General features: G+C 38.0%; 1 protein-coding gene across 4 annotated transcripts in view; it reads left to right on the top strand.

Annotated features, from left to right (window-relative positions):
• Positions 1–22,020, top strand: part of PCCA (propionyl-CoA carboxylase subunit alpha) — a 286,474-nt gene that overhangs the window by 156,829 nt on the left and 107,625 nt on the right. For all 4 annotated transcript variants that reach the window (XM_084505549.1, XM_084505552.1, XM_084505550.1 and 1 more), the window contains one exon: positions 14,929–15,031. In XM_084505549.1, the coding sequence (XP_084361675.1) occupies positions 14,929–15,031 (103 nt within the window). The remainder of the gene's footprint in view (positions 1–14,928; positions 15,032–22,020) is intronic.

A 22,020-nucleotide genomic window follows, 5' to 3' on the forward strand; every position in this document is an offset into this window, starting at 1 on the left:
TGCCTTATTTAAAATAAAAAAATAAAAGAGCGGAAGATGAATACAGTAATGAGAAGATTATTAGTCAAATCCCACATGGATGAACGAGACAAGCATCTGTAGGAAGGCAAAAATATTTTTCTTCTGGAAAACCTTCCAGAAGCTTATAGTATGATCTTTAGACCTGAGCTTTAGGATTACTCTTACCTGTAAGTGCTTGTAGTCAAATTAATGCAAATATGGGATTAACTATGCAGTAACATGACTTTAAGAAGTGAAATGTCTGGCCTATACCTGTCAGTCTGCCTGAAACTGTTTGCCAGATATGTGTATAGAACTGCAATAGCAAGTGAACCGCTATTACTGACTGAATAGCAAGTGATTTATTGCATAAAAATTAGAATTTAATGGGATGATGCAATTGATAAAAGAAATACAGAATGCATGTTTATGACATTAACAATGAGCTATATCCATTTTATTGGAAATGAGAATAATAATGGATTTGGAGTACTTCACTGTAGATGGTTACAAAAATAACATTAAACAGACGTTTTCATATGTGGAAAAGCATTGATGTCATCTCTGACCTTACAGAGCAAGTCCTGCTTGCCTTGGTATAAGAACAGGACAAACTAGGTTTGCCTCCACCTGTTTGGCTGGAATTTTAAACAATTTTTTTCATAGATGTTCTTAAAATGCCCAGGATTTTACATCCTATGTCTTTAATTATAATATAATCAGAGGTATAGTGTTAAAGGCTTTTCATCTGTCACGTTCTATTCTCAATCATGTAGGTATAAAAGATGTGAAAAATATGTATTTAATTTTAACAAGTGAAATGTAAGAACTCAGAGTGTTGTAAATAAGGTCAAACTCTACTCATTTATAATGAAATAAGCCCACTATAATGAAAACACTAATAATAAGCATTTTAACACTGAAATGCTAATTTTACAGAGCTTCTTGTTTACAAAATAAATCATACGTATCTGGCTCTTTTTAAGCAAAATATCATTACTGTATTAGCTGGATTGTTTGAGTTTTCATTTGATATAGCTCTCTTTTGAAGAGGCAGCTGCTTATTAGAGATCAGACCCATAAAGTTGACTTTGTTAGAATTTTTCTTTCAACAGCGTACAGCTAACTATATAATGCAGTTCCTTCTATTAATTTCCAAGCTTTCTGTCCAGTTTCCTTTTTTCCCAAGTTGTGCTATAAGCTACCAAATATTATTACCTGCCAAAAGTGGTTTGGCAGTGTTTTGTTACTGAATTTTGCCAAAAGGAGCCAAACATATGGTAACAGTTAATTTATTGGTTCTTCTAACCTCAAGGGAACTCTTACAGAGAGCATATTACCTTTTTTATCTAACATATTTTAAATAAAAGAGCTGTTGGCTTGAAATTTGATATGCCAGTATAGAAGCTGACCTTCCATGCAGTTATGCTTGAATCAGTCTTGTTTAAGGGTAAGATTAAAAGTGCAAATGTGTAAGATTGAGCTAAGGCTTCTTTCTTTTCAGTTTTTAAAGAGTCAGGTCACTTTTGCATAGTTTTAGTGTGTGTGTGTATAAGTGAAAATGTTGAAGAAACATTTTCAGGAGAAAAACGAGTCCCATGTTTCCCTCAGAAGTCCTGAGAGCTCTTCCTTCACTTTTTTGGTAAGGCATTTCCTGATAGTGCATTACCAAGAGGTATCTTAAAAATAAAATAAAATAAAATAAATATATATATATGTATATATAAAAAAACAAAAACCACAACCTCCCTCCCCCCAAAAACCACCAACAAAAAACAAACTAAACCCAAGTATTTTTCACTTTTTTATATGTATTTTCCTAAGTAGGATCTCAAGTCCATTTGTTGCTCTGTGACTGGAGGTTTGTCTAACTGTAATGGGAAAAGAATTTGAGAGGTAACACTGCTAATTGTGCTGTTACGTGCTGTCATGGAGATAAGTTTGATGTCTTGCACAACTCAAAATCATCTGCTGATCTGCTACCTGTATTTGAGGTAGCTCTTTTTGTTCTCCATTAGGTAGTTTGTATTCTTATCTTCATAACCTGATGTTGTGGTGACTCTTAAAAGAAAAATCTACTTGAGTGTGTCATAATATTTCAGATGAGATATTTAGGTGGATAGATGGTGCCTTAAATGAAAAATATTCTTACTTTTATTGGCTCATATTAAGTATTCAAAGGCCTGGATCTGTATTTAGACTGCTTGAATGACTTTTTCTTTTGTGATTATGAGCACTACTTTAATATATTTCACAGATGGTTCTTTAGTGGTTTACTTCTTTGTGTAATTGGATGTGGTGCTTGGAGTTTGTTTTGGCTGTGGTTTCCCTTTAACATGCATCTTCAAAGCCTGCAGTGTGAGAAAGGCTGGGCAGGAAAGAGCAGTGCAGAACCTGGTTCTTTTGAAACCAGGGATGTTTACCCATTGATTTAGAAAGGAGGTGACAGGTCTTTGTCCTGTCCTCTCTGTGGTGGTTCATAAAATTTAGTCTTGCTACACTTGTATTGCAATGATACAAACTATTTACTTGGCTATTGAGTCCCAGATGTAAAAAAAAAAAACAAAAAAAAACAAAAAACAAAAAAAAAAAAACTGGAATATCTGTTAAATTTTATCCTCCCTACGCTTCAAGCTTCTTTTACCCCAGTATTGCGGTACATGTTTCTGAGGCTCCTTGCTCTGCCCTGGGTGGTGGTTTGCTACACCTTGACCACACAGTAGGGATTTTCTCCAGGTTCTGCTGCTCATTTTTTCTACCAGGCACCGAAATTTAAAGAATTTAAAGCCAGGTTTTCATCTGGCTGTACCCAACTCTTATGGTTCTTTGATGAGGGAGATGCTGTAAACCAACAGCTTTCCTCTGTTCATTGCCTTGAACAAGTGGCAGCACTTCTTTTCTAAATCCTGCATTTCCCCCCCACCCCAGTGCAGCAAATCCTTTTTTCTTTTACCCATGTCGTTGGACAAATCACAGTCATTTTAAGATGTTTACTAACATTAGGTCTACCTTACTCTCCTGTTAGATGTGATTTTTCCTTCTTTGATCTCAGACATCACATTATACAGGCTTCCTTTTCCAAGTCTTAACGCCTGTCTTAACTGAATCCTTCTGAGTGAATAGAGCGAATCTCTGTTTTAGTGATTTCCAAAATTGTGGCAGTTTTATGGCCGTTTAAGCCTGCGTCTCCTTACACCAGGCACTGCAGCACTGTTCCACAACTCTCATCTCTTCAACTTCCTCAGCTTTCAGTAACTCACGTGTGCCTTCACAGAAGCAAGAGGTAGTGAGAGAGCTGGTCACCTTTCTGCTGTCGTGCCCTTAGAAAAGTTGGATTTAGAAAAGCTTTGAGAAATTGCCATGCCTGTAAAGCTGGCAGGGTCTGCTCATCTCAAACAGGATAGCCCAGAATGGGCTGCAGTCATTTGCATTTTTAGAAAAACTGTGTTGGATATGGGTGCAGAGATTTTGGGCTTAGAGGGAACGTGGCTGTCATTGTGTACAGGTTCCCTCAGCACAGCACAAAGGAAGGGTTGGGATTGAAGAAGTTGTGAGAATTATTTCTGAGCATCTTCCTATGACATCTGCTCTCAGCTGCCGGTCACTGCTTCTGGATGTGCATTTTAAAAGTATTTTGGTCTTTCTCTTGCATTCATTTGTTCCTTTACTGATTACTGGTAGCATTGTATATAAATTTCTGTGAGATAGCAGGGGGCATGGTGACACTGGATCAAAACCAGCTAAGGAGTGTATGCCACATCATGTTTGTGCAACAATTTTACCTTACATTTTATAGAAAATGTGTCTGTTTTCTCTGTGTCAGACGAAACAGATGAGTTGTTTGCCAATGGTTGTTTGCGTTTTTCTCCAAACATAATTTTATACAGTTTTACAAATCAGTTTATGAAAAAGAACAGTTCTATCTTTTAAAACTGTATGTGTAATCATTTTAACTAAATAACATTTGGAATGGGAAGTAAATATGTTTAAAGAAAAGCGTCTTCTATACTATGTAAAATATACAGCACAAGGTATATATGTACCATGTTTATATATATACACCATACATATATGTATAATATATATATATCGCTGTGTAGTGTGTGAAAAACATGTTTGGTATTTTGGAAATTTATTTCTTTGATTTGCAAATTGCCAAACTACCTTGATTTAGTGCTAATTGTCATTGCAAAGGCAAGGAAGGAGAGGGAACTTCTGGGTAAGTATATTGGAGAAGTGTGATTAGGTCCTTGTCCTTCTTATACCTTATTTATTTGCTGTGGATCACTGAATATTAGACTAAATGGAGATTTTGTCCTCCTAATATGGCCAGTTTTGTGTTCCCATGCTGTCTTGGGTATGATTCTCCCCAGATAAACAGAGACGAATCTAAGTAGGAAATCCACTTTCTAATAGTCATTATATGCAGTTGTCTTACTGCCACTCTTTGGGTCCATCCCATCTGCACAGTTAGTGAGCAAAAGTTCTGTTTGTTAAAACTGAGCATAAAGCATTAGCTGTTAGAAATACTTCAGTATTTTTTACGGATCTTATTTTTGTCCTTCACAAATAATATCTCTAATTTAACTAATCATTTATTCTGAAATTCTTTCATTCACATCTGTTGCACATAGCTTAAGCTAATTAGGAAACCTGCACACCATTTATCTTGTTGGCTTTCTTCTATTGATTTGTGAACAATAGCAGGTGTCCTATTAAAAGGATGAAAATATACAGAGTGAAATAGAGATTTATCTTTTGAATGCATATGAATTTGTTAAATAATTAGATCCTGGGTTTCTGTGGCCCAGATTCATAGTGCCCAAGTAGTGTAATAAATACAGATGAGTGTCACCTAAAGGTAGTTCAGCCTATCTGAGGTCTAACTCCTTGTGGAGAGGCACCTTTCTCTCTTCATTTGTTATAAATAAATGGTTAATATCACGTAGCTAAAGCTCAGTGGTTTGAACTCAGGATGTATACTAAAGGTGCAGTAGAAGATCTATAGATGGTAACGTGAGTCATTGGAGCTCTGTTACATGCTGTAATTGTCTAGATGTGAAGAATTAGTACTTACTGAAGATATGCATGTTTTATGTTATCTAATATAATTTAATTTTTAATGAACTCTTGGGGTTTTTCATCTTCTGTTTTTTCTTTCTAACCTAGCAGAATTAGCAGCATTAATCTGTTCAGTAGGAACCTAGTGCAGAAGAAATAGAGATCAAAGCTTTAAAATCTATGAGACGTTACGTTTTGTTTTTTGTTTTTTGTTTTTTGTTTTTTTACATGTCAGGTAGAGGAAGTAGCTGTTACATTGTCTGCCAGACATTGGCTTGAGTACCTCTAGCCAAATGCTCTGATCAGATTTGTCTTTGGTTTGGTAGTGCATCACTGATGTACCATCATCCAATGGCAGTTCTTATGTATGCATTAAAGATGCTTCTTTTTGTAAAGATTCCAGAGAGATATATTGTTGCAAATGATTATTATCATTTCATCATATTTAATGATATTAATTTTCTTTAAACATTTTTGAATTAAATTTAATCATATTTAATGATATTAAATTATGTATATTGTTGCAATTCAGTGTTAGCTTCCATTTCTTACACTACAGCATATAGGATGGCCAGTAAGGGAAAATCTGACCATCCTTTTCTGGGATTGTGTACCATCTTGAATGTGTATCCCACGTATTTCCTGAATTAAGCCTCATGGAGAAGAAATCACAACAGAGCAATATGATCAGTACAGCTGTATTACAAAAGTGATCTCAGGCATGAGATGATTAAGCTGTTCGATGCACTCTTTTGGCTTTGCTGCAACCCAGTTTGCAGGAGGTGGTCAGCTCTGTGATGGGTGAGCTCTTGGAAATCATGCTGAAGCCTGCTGTGTTACGTTTTCCAAGATGCACACAAAATTCGTAGCATTCTTTCTTTTTTTAAATAATGACCTTCAGGGTATTTGTGTATGCGATGGGCTAAGTCAAATCATAGGTACTACAAAACATGGCAGAGAGAAAACTATTCCGTATATCTGGCAATATGATCTGGTTTTAGTAGACTGACAGATTAAAAAGGGACTGTAGTGAAAGAACTAAATTAAACCACTAAATATGGGAAAAATAGAAGCCTGTACGTGGTTTTTAATAACAGCCTCAAAAGGGTATTTGGAGCTGGTGTTTTATAGAAGACGTTTTCACTTTGGTTCGAAGACAGGTTTTGTTAGTTAGCTTAATATAATTTATAATTTTTCATTAGTTTGCATACTGTATTCCCTGTGGGCCTTTTATAAGGTTGATGTTCTTACCTCCAGTGTTTTTAACAAATTTCCTCAGAGATGGCCTTATTCTGATATCTTCCCTGTCCATTGACTGTAATAGCTCTCACTCATGATCTTTGTGGGTTAGTAAATTGAGGAGGTGCTGACAGGTTTCACTGTATCGGGCCACATATCATTTATTCTTCAAGGAAATGCTGTGTTTCAGTCAGATGTTACTGGTTGTAATGGTGGGTATGACAGTCTGCGGGTGCAGCTGTGCGTCTCTGAATATGAAAGATAGGTTAATGTGTTTTGGGGGGATTAACCTTGTAAATTACTCATAGCTGGCAAAACAGTGATGTGTTAAAGAAGATGTCTTTTAACAGGATAAGGACAGCATAGGCATGTTAAAGCAGGGGTTTTTCAAAATGAAAGTTTTAAATTTGATTTGAATATAAATATTTTGCCCTCCAAACTGGCAAAATGATTTCTCAAAAGTGCCGCACTGAACAAGGTGTTTTGAGCTTGAATCTAGGGAACAAGTGTCAGTTTCTCTCAAACTGTGGGCTGATAACCAAACTAAATATGGAGCCTGTGGTTTTGGAGGAGTGCAGATGCATAATTCGTCATTAAGGTCAGTACAAGTGGCTTTCTGGTTGATGCTGAGGAGCAGATACTCTTTGTGTGTTTGACTTCAGATTAGTTCTGGTCTAGTCCTGCGCTCTGTGTGCCCATTTGTGGCTGCGTTGTGCTGGGTTCACTTCTGTCCTGCTTGTGTTGGGCAAGGATCTGGTTTCTATGCCCAGAGTCTGTTCTGCAGCATGAATCAAAGCTTAGTAGGTAGAGATGATTGAGGTAATTTGTTTCAAGAACTAAAGCACTGTTTTCACACCCGTGGTATGTTGTTTTGATTACTTCTGAGATTGCATGCTCTACAGAGTTCTTGTGCAAAAGTAGGTGAATAACTGAAACTTGAATTCTGAGAAAAGGAATGATGGATTAAAGTAGCAAATGTGTTTTGAATTCACATTTACAGTGGTTGATAGCAATTTAGTTCAGAATTAGTAGGCTACATTAATTAACAGGCCAATTTTGCTATTGGATGATGACAGAATTTGCCCAGATGTCTTAATTTCTTTTTAAGTATGGAAAATTGCCTTGTGCACAGATGTAAAATTGAATATCTCCTACCTTATCAAACTTATCAGTAGATAATCTTTTAATTATTTCATCTCCATTTCATATTAGTGGTTTAGAAATTGCTTGTTTTCAGTTTTTAATATGCACAGGAAACCAGTAATATTCTAAAAACACAAAGTGAAAAATAGCACATTATTATTGGGCACAGCCGTTGTTTGAATGGAGGTGCAGGAAGCAGGCTGCCCAGCAGCTACATCCCAGTACCATCACACCGTATGGGAGGATATAACTGCTGCTGGATGATGCTAACAGAAGAGCTGTGGTCCTCCCTGCTGCATCACAGCAAGTTGTTCTGAAACTTTCTGAGTATTAAAAGAAAGAGAGTTATTTACAAGTAGTTTTACAATAATTAGTTGCACAATAAGAGAAATCGACTTTCTTGTTCAATGAAATACGGAAAACTTGTACAGGAAAAAAGATGTTTGTCCTCTTGTGGAGTGTATTATTATTATAAGTGTGAAGGACAAACCCTTGTTAAAAAATGAAGAATGCAACAGTATTTGCTAGACAGAAACACAGTTGTTGAATTAAATATTTTAATAGAGGAGAAATTGCCCCAGACTTTTTTTTTATGGGAACGATTTTTTAGATTTTTCTTTTCTATATGGTAGTTTTCAGCACAAGTCAATATTGCTGACTGATCTTATTAAAAACACCTGCTTCCAAATAGTTCCTTTTTTTCCATAAATAGTTTTGCTGATTGAGGAAACATGGCTTGAAAGAACAAATCAAAAGCACAGACTTGTAAATTACATGGAAAATAAACAACTTTTTCTCTGTGTTTGTGAACACACAATTTGAGTAATGCCTTTATGACATAGAGCCAGGTTTTCCACCTTTCTCACAGTACGTGCCCCCACTGCTTGTGACAATTTCCCTATGGAAGGCAGGTCAGAGAAGATTGCATGGAAGGAGTTCATTATGCCCTTCTCTCACCCGTCTTGTCAGTTCAACCACAGTGCTCTCCTTGCTCTCTCCCTTACACAAGATTTGAAGCTTCCTTGCTTCTCATCTCACAAATACTTGCAATGAGACAATGAGCAACATCTCACCCAGCATTAATGCTTGTGGTGTTTACTTCTTCCATGAGCAACTAAAGTAGGTTCTGACATGTTTTAGGAGGAAGTTAGTTTCAGGTATCAAGTACATTTATTTATTTGTATTTTTCAAGGTGTGCTGTCATATGCTGGTATGCTGTGGTTGAAGGACTAGGCAGTATGACCCTCCCTGAAATTGAGAGGTTGTACTTGCAGCTCCCTGCATTGCTTTGTGTTTCATCCAGTTCATTAAATGAAAAGTGCATAAAAATTTGCCTGCAATAGGACCAAGTACCAAAACTCTTTGTCCTGGGGGATGCATCGTCAGGCTGTAAAGCTGTATTTTCTTTGTCTCAGTCTTCAAACAGAGGTTGGCCAAGCATTGGAACAGGCTGCACAGGGATGTGATGGACTCCCCATTCCTGGAGGTATTGAAGAGATGTGTCGATATGGCACTGAGATATGTGGTTTAGTGGTGGAACTCAGTAGGTCAAACTGATGGTTGGACAGGATCTGGAAGGTCTTTTCCAACCTGTGACTCCCTCATTCCATCCTTCCATCAGTAGGCAGGATGGTGAGTTTTCCCCAGTGTCTGCTTGGACACTTGCTTCTTGCTCTTGGGAGATGAGAGGTAGATTTGAACCCTCGTAGGCTGAGGTAGGCTGATAACCCAAATCTCTCCAGGTGTATGTACCGCAAGCATGAATTTGTTAGAGCAAGATGGGCAGTAGCAGAAATCCTACTTCCTCTTCCTCAAAGATTTAAAACTAAGAGCCATGAAAGACTTTTCAAGAGGTTTAGAATTTTTTGATGCTAGCTTGTGTGCTCAGAGTACATCTCTTCTCCTTAAGACTGTGGAGACAATGTTGGCAGAGGAGCCCTAAGTTCCCGGATGCCTGCTAGGCCGATCGGGAAGCTAGCTGTAAAGCAGGCGAGCCGGAGTGACACAGTTTGCAGGCCCCAAGCTCTGCGTGCTTTGAGACCTTCAAAGTGAAAGAGGGTAAGCCAGGGTGAGCTCAGGTTGTCTGCAGGGTTACTTGTCAGTTAAATGAAGACAAAAAAGTGGTTGAGCCACACACTTAGATCTGGGTAGCTAAATTCACCCTGGATTTATAGGACCTAGGTTTAACCATTTCGTTACTTAGCCTTGATCTGGGATTTGCTGCTGGAGGTTTTCAGTGGACATTGCATTGCAGGTCTTTGTCAATCCCCAAAAAGGCTTTTATTAAATCAAAAGGAAGCATCCAGATGTGCATTACTTTGAATCAAAGCACACTTCACTCCATAATATTTTTTTAGAACGATGCTTTCTATTTTGCAGTTTACCTCCCATGTAATTTTATTTTTTCTAGTGGTCACTATTCAGATATAGTACACGGCTATAACTATGCGTTTGTTGTCAATCTAAATTTAATATGTAAGAAAATGCAATATGAAACCATTTTGACATAACAATTTTGACATAAGCATTGAGTAATTCAGCCTTTGTCTGATGGCTGGCACACAGGCTAGTAGAGGTTATTATTTTGTATGACACATGCAGAACTATAATTTAGTCTAATGATGGTATATTTTCATACTCTTGGTGAAAGGTGTATGTGGACATAATGCATGCATAAAGTAGAAAGAAGGGAAACCCATTTTTAGGTATAGATGCATCAATCTGAATATATGCAGAAATGTGTGTGAATATATGTAGAAAATATTTCAAATTGCTGAATAAAATAGTCCCATAAAATATTCCCAGATTCTTAGGTTCCTTTCACATAATTTTTAGTTCTTAAAATAATCCTGTGAAAGTGCTGCTTTTATCTTCTCTGTGCAACGATGAACTTTTATGTTGGAAAGTGTTGAAAGTACTCAGATAGTAAAGCTTAGATTTTTGTTTTGTTTGGCAGTACACTTCTGTTTAGAATTCTTTTAATCTATCCATTCCCTGCTTTTATATTCATCTGATAGTTGAAGGTTCTGTGAAGGATATTTCTTTGTATATGAACTTATTAAACCAATAATGCTCAAAAGTATATGATTTACAACTTTTATTTTTATTTTTTTTACATCACAAGGTAGAATCCTGTTTGAGTTGTTAAATTTCTATTTGCCTTTCTTGAGTTTTTTTTTTTTTTGGGGGGGGGGGGGGGGGAGTATGGAGAAAATAAGAAACAATTTATATGGTAGATCTAAAGTTTCATTAAAATTGCTTATGCCCTGTCCCAGGCATTTTAAGTGGGCCATCTGTCTAAACATCTCTCCATTTTTTTCTGATCATTTCCTCGACTTATTCATGAGCCATGGGAGGGCTCCTTTGTAGTCTCCATGTAGCTGGTTCAGTCTACCCCCACTGAATACATCTATGTGCTTGCATAACATATCTTTTCACAGTGCTGGAAATTCTCTGAACTTGGTTCAGATGAATGGCCCACTTTCTGAAGGTCTTTTTTTCTCCCCCTGCAAAGATTTGTATGCAGAAACTGACCTTGGTGGCTACAGAATCCAGCACATTATTCTTGATCATTTTACAGGCCACCTGCTGTGAAAGTTATGATGAAGGATTTCTTAATGATTCTTTGACCATTAACATTGTTTTAAGTCAATATTTCACTTTTATTTAACTGCTGAATAGGTAATTGCACAATTGAAAAGCAGCTTTATGGAGTGTCATATAATTTGGTCTTCAAATACTTATAATCTTTCATAACTGGAGAGTTTGTTATGATAGTTGGCGATTTCTCTGCCTTTACCTGAAGTATTATGCAGCAAAAATATCAGAAGTAAAAAGAATTTGTAAGTTTTCCCCAGCATTAGAACTCACATTTTGAATTGGAAGGAAAAAAAAAAATCCATACGCTATTTCCTGACCCTTAGGAGCTGGTGACATTTATCATAGCTCATTACATCATCAGCAGTAATCGGGAGAGGGGAGTTTATTTGCCACAAACTGCAGAAAATTGTAGTTTTATTGAGTCCCTTCTATCCGATTGGTTGATGACAATCAAAATGGACAGACTGGGGCAGAGTTATTACTTGACTTGCTTTTGTGACTGTCTGTTTTCTTTCGTTATTTGTTTTTGACTAGAATAGATAATAGTTTAACTAGTGTCTGTTTTCCATGAGCACAGTGTGTGTCGAGCTAGAATTTTTAGCAGTTTTCTGTTTCCCTCGCTGGAAATTTGGAAGGAAAGCAGGAGCTGTGATTGCTGCATTATTATAAAGTGTGTCTCTTTTTCTTTCGTGGCAGTAGAGGGTAAAAGGGATGTAATGCACAGCACAGTGTATGAAATAAATGATGAGACCGTGACATCATCTGCAGTTGAACAAATAGTGACAGAGATGGAAAATAAACAAACAACTAAGCAGGCAAATGATGCTGTTTTGCTTCTCACACCATACAGGTTTTTATAATTTACATGGTTTGGCTTAATACCTTTATGGCTCAGAGCCACGTCATCCACCTTCCTCTTTGTATGTGCCCCTGTTGCTCGTGGTAGCTTCCCTTTGGAAGGCAGCTCAGAGAAGACTGCATGGAAGAGGAGTTCATTGTGCCCTCCTCTCACCCTCGTCCTGGCTGTGCTCTGTTTGTTCTCTTCCTCTCCTTGCGTATAATGCTAGCAAGGGGAAACAACACACGGTTCTCTGTGGCCCCGCTTCCTGTTCACCCAGCACCCATCTTGCTGCTAAACTTGTGCTTGTTCCTGCAGCCAATGATCTCCACGCACAGAGTCATTTCTTTCATGTTTCATATGCTAGAGCTGGAAGAAGGAGAGGACATGTTGAATCCCGTGATTCTGAGTCTGAGGTTGGGGTGAAAGCAGCTTAGATACTTGGCCTTTTTAATAATGGTAAAAATGACACTATTTTGTCTTCCAGCATTTTTTCTGTAACTAGAATACCTCAGATTTTAGCTCGGTGTGTAGAATTTTTAAAGTTACATCTTTGAAAGCAGCCAGAAATTCGGGAGTTTTATATCAACTAGTGGATAACATATTCAGAAGCCCTGATGTTTTCTCTTTGGAGGGCTTAGAAGAGTTCTCAGCTAAGGAAGCAAATTTGCCCGAGAACAGAGTGGCTATTTCTCCTTCACTTGGACTTTGCATACATTCGAAAAACCAAACCACAAACAAAACACCCAAGCCCCCTTTCTTAGCCTGATAAAAACTTTGGCATTTTTAAAGTAGTTCACAGACTGGATCAGCTTTCAACCTGTTGACAGCCAAGAAAGTTGGATTGGACTTTGATCCTTACTTTTGAACTTCGTGATCCTTAAAAAAAAAACCAACAAACTACACACAAAAACAAACAAAATAAAACCAGCCAACAAAAAAACAACAACAAAACACACACACACACAAATACCAGTGAATCTAAGACAACAAATCCCTCAATCCCATTAAAATGGAGTCTATTACTACAAAGTAATTTATTTGAAAGGAATTTGATATAATGAAGAAAAAGCAGAATTCTTATGAGAACAATTAATACCGTACGTATCCATCTTAGTGAGTACAACCGTAGATTACAGTTAAAAAGCCAGAGGCATTTGGTTAGCAAAGCTGAAAAATGTGAGAGGATCCAGCAATTCCAGGAGGGATGTACAACTTGCAGTGGACTTTGGTATTAGATACAGCTCTGGACCTTGCCCTCCTGACCACCAGTGTTGCAGAGAGAGGAATTATATGCCTGTGGGGCAGTTTGAAACCCCGGAAAAGCAGTGATCATAGCCATGCCTTTCAAGAGGCATGCATCCTGTTTGGAGATACACTTGACAAAGCTCAGCAAGACAGGCCCGAACAAAAATAATCCCTGCTGGAGAACAAGACTGTCTTTCCTTTGATGGCCAGCGGCCAGACCCATGAGGTCACTTCCAGTCAAATGCAATATGAAGCAGAGCCATGCCAGCAGGGTTATAAGGAATCTCATGCCACCAATGAAGCAGATCTACTAAGCTGTGTTTGAGATGAGGTCTTACCACTTATACAAGAAATATGAAGTTGCTATAAACTACTGAATCTCGTTGTTTATTTTAATAGAATACTATCTAGAATTTAACCAGGTTCCGTCAATAACCTCTTACATTCCTCCTTACTCCTAGTGCTCTGATGCCAGGAAATGCAATGAAAATATCTCTCCGCCTGCTACCTGTCAAGGAAATTCCTCAGTTCCTCTCCTTCAGGAACTCCAGTGTCTGTAGTGTTTCCTATCAGCCAGTGTCAATGTTTTGGTGACATAAAGGAATTTTAAGACGAGGTGCTGAGAAGTGTCATTGCATCCAATAAGCTATAGACATTTCCTCAGATGTGTTTTGACAATGGTCTCTATATTAAATGAAGTGAGGCCTTATGCTTCCATTGTAAATGTTTAAGAGCAAGAAAATAACTGCAGTGTTGAGGAAGCCGGAGCTTAGGCAGAAAGCTTCTCCTCCTGTGGCCTCTGGAGGTCTCTCAGGTGCTTCTCCCTGTGGATTCCACAGACAAGCTGAGCACTTCCTTTGGGTGAGATGATGTTCACTGGGCACTTGAATCCTTAGCAGACTGCATGTGACACAATCCAAAAAACCATAGTTCCATCTTTTAAGAGATCGAAGGCTGCGCTGAAATAGGATAGGTAGTAAGTTGTAGTAAGTACGGAGTTGAAGTACAAAGTTGAAGAGACTTGGGAAGCTAGGATGAGGGAAAAAAATCAAAGTTATACATTTTAAATAAAATATCTGGCAATCACTTATTTCACCCTGAATTAGCAAGAATTATATTTCAGGTCTGATTGCCTTGTTGTCAGGTGAGCTTCTTTAATCTGAAGTTGTAAAGATTCATGGTTCTTGTATTACCTGATAACTGATGCAGCCACAGAGTGCTGCAGGAAGAGGTATAATGCCGCACATGGGTTGTGATAAACCATTATTTTTCTGTTTGCTTTGAAGGACTCTGTGGATGAAATGCTGTTAAAATGTACATTAATTATAAAATTATGTGTATTAATGGTTTGGCTGAATCTTTTGTGTCTAATTGGACTTTAATTAAGGTTTACTGAGGATGAGATGAAGGGAATAGTGATTATATTTTGCCCTTAGAAATAATGCTGCAGCTATTGCTGTTGCTATTCTTCTGCCAACCCACTTTCTCATCTGCTTTTCATCCTGTTTGAACTAATTCTGTAGCGAGTGCTGGCTGTATTCAAGAGCCTCCTATAACTCTATCAGCATACCCAGTGTGTCAAGGCAAGTCTAGAAAGAAAGTAGAGTATATTTTCTCCTCATACACCATTTGACAGAAAAATGTATCCAATATTTTTTTCAAGTATGATCTCCAACTGTGTCTATAGATTAATGATGTTTTATATCCTTCATGACCATCCTATGAGGAAAGCGCTTCTGGTTAAAATGGGAGAAGCATGAAATCTCTGTTAAAAATTCTTCTGTCTGTTTCTTTTTTAGAATTCCTATTGCTAAATCAAAGAGAAGTAGCTGGGAGCTTTCTGTGCATCTAGGAGATGGAATTTACCCTGTTGCAGTTTCAAAGGATGGCTCATCATTTTCTGTAAGTTCTGCTCATTTTCCAAGAAATTTGATGCATTGAAACAATGTATGTTATCCTTGACTCTTATTGCAATTCTCTATCTGTTCAGTGACCAAACTAGCTGTTTGCTTTGTCTTTAGTGGACATAACCATGAATTACAAAACAAGACTCGTTATGTTAATTAAGTAGTACTAGTGTACAAAGATTTTTCTCTTCCTGTGTCTATGGAACATTTGTTATCCACTTGTTTCTTAAATTACTTTTCTAATTAACAACCCTGTTTTGTGTCTTGTTTAGAAGTGAGGCCGTGTGTTTCCGTTGTAAATATTTAAGAGCAAGAAAATAACTGCAATGTTGAGAAACACTACATTAGCTTAAGTTAGTGATTAAAAAAACAAATCAAAGAACTGAGCAAGTTGAATATATAATCATATTGGAATGGAATTATTCAGCACCTCAGTGGTAAAACTGCATGCAGGCATAGTAAAATGCCAGTATTTCAAGATATATGCCCAGATCACTTCAGATGCATATGTATTAACTATTGTTTTACAAATATTTTAAGATAATTACTTAAACACTTAATATTGTCAACATGAAAGACAATATTTCAATGGTAATGCTGTGTTCAGTAGTTCAGCTGTTCAGTAGATCAAGGCCAAGATGCAAGCTGGTTGAATTGTATTGAGACAGTAGATACATAGAGAGAATTACTTCTTAAGTCCATTGATGGTAATTCCATAATCAAACAGTTTTTTAAAAATAGACAGTTGAATTGCATAATACCTGTGGACTCTTAGGCAGAAGTTTTCAAAGGAGCCTGAAGAAGTCAGTTTTTCTTAGAATCATTGAAATACAGGAGTGTGAGGAACCTCAGGTTTCTTTATCTGTCTCTGACAGCTGTTCACTGTTCTTGCCAGTCTTTACTGAAGAATGTTCTGCAACATCTGCTCCATGATATTGTTATCGTCGTGATGTTCAAAATCACAAGATTTGTTTTTTTCAAAAAGGATATTTAAATGACAGTTTAAGTCAATTATGTTTTTAGGTGGTAATTTTCACTTAAATTTATTTTTTAACACTACCTCTATCTCTGTCACACTGTATTTCACACATACTCCTGATGAATTTGAGAGAAGAGTGTGAGTAGAGACCAGGAACACTTTCTGTCCATATGCTTCATAGATGCACGGAAAGAAATGATGTAGACAAGATCAGCACTTGTAGTCAGTACTTTTTAAAATTCTGTCTTGCAAATATACTACTTGAAGTTTAAAATGTGGAGGTCATTTTAGCTGTCATCTTGATTCCTCTTAGAAAGAATTCCAGAAGGTCTAGAACACAACTTCTTACTCAGTGCATAGCACATAGCTCCATGGCTGTGACACTCACCCCACGTGTGGAGTTGTGCTTTGGGAGCTAAGGCCATATCTGCACACAGCTTTTTACTGAGTTAATTGAATTTATATAATGTCCTAGGTATCCTGCAAACTTGAATACAACCCATTGCTTAGACAACAAAACATCCCTGCCAGGTTTCAGCCCAATTTAGACTGGCACTGGTTTGTGTGGCAGATAGCTCTTGCCAGGAGCAGTCATTGCCCCAGCCTTCTCACCTTTTTGTCACAACATCACTATCTAACAGCACTCAGTCTGCAGCAGCTATGAGGGAAGTACAAGGTGGCCTTTGCTTGCGAGGATTGCACGCACACATATTTTTGAGTGACTTACTTCAGTTTCATATAGATACCTAGGCTAGACTTGCTTGGTTAAATTTAGTAAAGGTATTTTTTTTAAGTCAAACTAAGGAAAGTTTACAGACAGAGGAGAGGCGTAAGCATTCTTCTGTGCTTTTGTCTCTATTGATTTTGAAGGTAACTGAAAATATAAGCTCATATATGAGTCAGTCCTAGTTTCCTGAGCAGCGGATGTAAGCTGCATTGTGTCTGTCCAAGATGTGCTAACTCTGAGAAAGGATGATGAAAACGTAATGTTTTTGCTGCTACCAATTATTAACATACAGTGAATTGTTCCTACCTAAATGTAGGAACATTTAGCCCATTTTAACACAGCATATTTGGAGTCTGATCTCTAATGCTTCAGTTTGTTATTCAAACTGTAACACCTCCAATATAATCAAGTGGTCTGGCATTAATGGACTAGGCACGAGTGAATAGTTATTTTTCTTGTTTGCTTTTGTAAATTCCTTTGTCTTCCAAAGTAATTTGGGCCTCCTTTGCTACTTTTCTCCAGTATGAAAATCACTGTGGGCAAGCAATGCTCTGCAGGATTCCCACCAGGGCCCAGAGGGGAGCAAGGGTCCTGCAAAGGTCCTGTTCATCTCCTTGCAGCCCTGCAGTAGTCTCCTGGTTTTACCTCTCACTGTTAGGTTACAAGACAGGAGCACTCCTGGGTAGCTCTGCACCCTACAGCACCACAGGTGAAGGGGTAGAAAAGCAAAAGGGAGGAGGAGTATGGGTGTGGGGTAGTGTGGCTGTGTGGCCAAAAGGTTGAAATAAAGGGACTGGAGCCAGAAGTGTGTTTTGGTTCTACCCTAACTCAGCCTCTTTATCAATCCTGGGAAGAGAGAATTCCTTATTTGTTTGTCTGGAAAATTCCTTAGCTGGTGAAATAAATGACAGTAGGTGGATTTCGCAATGACCATATAGTCTATGTCACTTCAACCTTAGGGCATCAAGTATTAAAAATAACTCCTAAGCTTGGGTTTTTACAAAGCAGGTAACTGTCTTTGAATCCCAAGATTGTTCGGTTACAGTTATTTCTCCTTGTTACTGGACAAATAGACAACTTGCTATTCTTTATTAATATTTCTTTTTATTTGCTGGGGTTCTTATGGGATTGTGCTGCAGACAAGAGAATAGAGCAAATCACAGTCAAAAATCTTCTCTAATATAATTCAAAACTTTAAAACAGGAAAGCAATTGACTTAAGAAAAGTCTAAGACTAGGAATGAGAAATCTTGTTTCTGATTAGGAGGTATAACATACTATAAGAAATAAAAAGGGAAGACTCGAAGTCTTCTTTATTAACTTTTCTGTCAAAAACGCAAGCCTCACTTTTTGAACTTCTGCATTTACTTTTCACTATGAAGTTGGTGTGACACGGGCTCCTGACTTTGTGGGCTGTGTTCCCTTGTGGCTTGCGACAAAGATAGCTGAATCCGTGGAGCAGTTCGAGCGCCCAGTGGGAGGGCCACCTTCGCATTCCCCTTCAGAAGTTTGCTCCTGCTGCAAACTGTGCCTTGCAGCAGCAGTGTTCGCATTCTGATTTACTTTGTTTACCACTGGGACCTTTCCAGCAGTGACTCCTTTCTTTTTGCCTTAACTCTTCTGCTCTCACCAGCTGAAACCTCACCACCTCACAGTGTGCAGTGCTTTGCTCTCTGCGTAGGGAGTGTGAGCAGCAGGCTTCTCCGTGGTTCCTGCTGTTTGCGAGCAGATCATTCGGCAGCATCCCGGTCTATGGGTCATCTGTGGTTTTCTTCCTTTATCACAAGAATCTTAATGAATTGTGCAGTGTTAACTGCTCTTTGCTGCTCTTTATTTTTCAGGATTTTAAGTTCTGGAACCATCTGTTTTCAACTGCTTTATTTGTAACAAAGGTCTTCGATGTGGGCTGATTTTAGGCCACTTTAGGGGCCTTGCTTCCCCAAGCTGACGGACTTGAACGATAAGTGGTCAAGTGTGAGCAATATTGTTTGCTTGAAGCAGTGAAAACAACAACAAATTAGTTTTCTTGTTTCCAATAGAGACTAAAAGCTTTTGTGAATCCTAAGTTGATATTTTTTCTTTTAAAAATAGAAATAATTCTATTATGATTATGAAGCCAGCAACTAATATGCTAATACTTAAATTTAAATAAAATTAGTGTCCTAGTATTTTCAATATCAGGCAGTTGTTTCTGGTGACACCCTATCAACATAATAGCAAACAATTTAGCATTAAAAAGCTTTTAATGACCTGACTTGAGAATTAAAACGGAACAACTTTGAGATCTGCTTTCTTTTGTACCAAGAACTCTCCAAGTAAATTCATGTAAATGTGATTTATTCTTTTTCTGTGTTACTTCTCTTATGTATTAATTGCTACAAACTGCTTGTCATATCTACATATCTAATTAGTTTTTTGGAGGACAGTCTTTGGTCAGTATTCTTCTTAAACTTACAACTTTTCCTTTTATCAATGAAAATCAAAATTACTACTTTTAGACCAAAAAATGAGATTACTACTAAAATAAAAATTGAAAGAGGGAGGAATTACCTCCTTTACATAAGACTAATGTAAACCAGCAACAAACAGCCCAGAAGCATCCCTTCATCAAACTCTGGAACATCTTTTTTATTCCAAATTCAGACAGGAATCTTTTTCATCTTACCCTTTTCTATTGTCAGGCTGTTTATGAAATGTTTTTATTAACAGATTTTATCAATACAAAGGCATAATATAGTTATGTTTGTGAAGGAATCTGCTCTTTCTTTACAAACCCTGAATGCTCTGCAGAGTACTAAAGGGTGGGAGATGCAAAATTAAATGGGAATCTGCATATACTGAGCAAACCTGGCTGATGTGTGGTTTCCCTGCTTGATACTGAATTGTGCTATTCGAACACATCTGAAATATTTGAAGGGAATGTACTCAGTCCTTCAGAGCCAGATGTCAAACACCAGGGTTGCTCTGGACCCATGTTTTGGTGGCTTTGTTGCCTATTTGCAGACTCCCACTCCTGGCTGCTCGCAGCCAGTGTGGAGAGCATCTGCTAAAACACTGGGTGGGAGCTGCTCTCTCCAGCAATGTTGAGGGCATCCCCTAGTCATTGGTGTGTATAGGAATTCAGTGTCATTGACAGCCTTAACCTGACCTTCTGCATTTTGGATGAATTTTTGTCCGGGGCAAGCATAAATACAGGCTGGGCGAAGAATGGATTGAGAGTAGCCCTGTGAAGAAGGACCTAGGAGTGTTGATGGATGAGAAGCTCAACAGGAGCTGGCAATGTGCGCTTGCAGCCCAGAAAGCCAACCATGTCCTGGGCTGCATCAAAAGAAGTATGGCCAGCAGGTTGAGGGAGGTGATTCTCCCTCTCTGCTCTGCTCTTGTGACACCCCACCTGGAGTGCTGTGTTCACCTTTGGGGCCCCCAGCACAAGAAGGACATGGGCCTAGTGGAGTGAGTCCAGATAAGAGGATGATCCATGAGGATGATCAGAGGGCTGGAGCAACACTCCTGTGAACACAGCCTGAGGGAGTTGGAGTAGTTCAGCCTAGACAAGAGAAGGCTCCAGGCGGACCTTATAGCGGCCTTCCAGTACCTAAAGGGGGCTACAGGAAAGCTGGGGAGGGACTCTTTGTCAGGGAGTATAGGGATAGGACAAGGGGGAATGGCTTTAAACTTGAAAAGGGTAGATTTAGATTATGTATTAGGAGAAAATTCTTCATTCTGAGGGTGGTGAGGCACTGGAACAGGTTGTCCAGAGAAGCTGTGGATGCCCCATCCCTGGAGGTGTTCAAGGCCAGGTTGGATGGGGCTTTGGGCAGCTTGGTCTAGTGGGAGGTGTCCCTGCTCCTGGCAGAGGGGTTGGAACTGGGTTATTTTCAAGGTCCCTTCCAACACAAACCATCCTGTGATTCTAACTTCATGTAGTGAATGGTCATTCAGTGAAGTAATACCATTAAAACGTGCAATAAAAATGATAGTTAAGAATGTAAGTGGCCTAAGCAAGGGAGATCATAAATATATTGGACCAGGAATCCAATAATATGGTTCAATTTATTGGATTCACCACTGTGTTATTTTCCCATCACAAAGTAAAGGGTTTGGTGATTGAAACAAGATGGAAAGATAAATAATTACCTGACTCAGCACAATCTTTTCACTGCTATAACCCACCTTCTTTCCTTCCTTCAATATTCTTCAGTTATAGTTCTTTGTTAAAAATGTTATCCAAATTAGACAGCTAAAGAATGGTTTGATTTAGTATCTTTTGGGCAGAGGGGGTGGTAGAAAAGGGATGGATGGTCATCATAATATTTTGGCTACAACTCTCTGCTTTCACAAACACCATGGATGAATCCAAAAGCTCAAATGCAAATACAGGCAGTAAGTAATTGCACTTTAGGTGACAGACACGATTCCTTTTCTTTGAAGTTCATTGATCTGTGTATAGGATGAGGACATACAAAAAGGTATGCGGGGTTCAACGAAGCATTTGTGTCTATATTTTATGCAGTAAACTGCATTCTTGAAAACCCTTTTGGCATAGTCCATTTTCTGATCTTTTGTTATAGAAGAGGAATCCTCTGTGCTGAGAATTTGTTATTGCCGATTTGCGTGATTTCTCTGCAAGTAATTGTTGTCATTCTTTTTCATGTTTAAAAACAGCCCTTTCTCAGCCTTTTCTCTTAGGGTTCTTCAGTTCAGTAATAGATGCATACCTTCCCAGGCCAGTTGTATTCATCTCCCAGTCTGTTCAGTTGACAAAGAATTTCCAGATGTTTTCACTTATAAAGTAGCTTCTTATCACCGAAGTTGTGGTGAATGAAAGTTGTTTATTTTTTCAAAAAAAGAAAAAAAAAAAAAAAAAAAGAAAAAAGCATAAGGTGAAATAGTTCAGAAGTTACTTTGAGAAAATGGAAATTTGATATATTTCCAAAGGGGCCTGTGTAGGTCAAACTGAGTAAGAGGACTAGAGAAAGCTTAATTACTTTTTTTTAGATTACTACTGGAATGGGCTACCATTTTCACAAAATATTGGATCGCTTCCTAAATTCAAATTTAAGAACAAGTAAATATAATACTGACATGAAATCTCTGTGGAAATTTTGTGATGGTTACTCAGCCAGATGAAAAACTGATTAATGAATGTTTAAATTTGTTTTCAGGGAAAATGAATGTTTTTTTTCATATCTTTTTTTCCACAGGAAGTAAAGAATTTATTAGATATCTGTATAGGTGGGAAATTGTCTTGTGTACCTTTTAATATTTTCAAAAGAAAA

The sequence above is a fragment of the Aythya ferina genome (genome assembly GCF_964211825.1).
Source record: "Aythya ferina genome assembly, chromosome: 1".
Taxonomy (NCBI): Eukaryota; Metazoa; Chordata; class Aves; order Anseriformes; family Anatidae; genus Aythya; species Aythya ferina.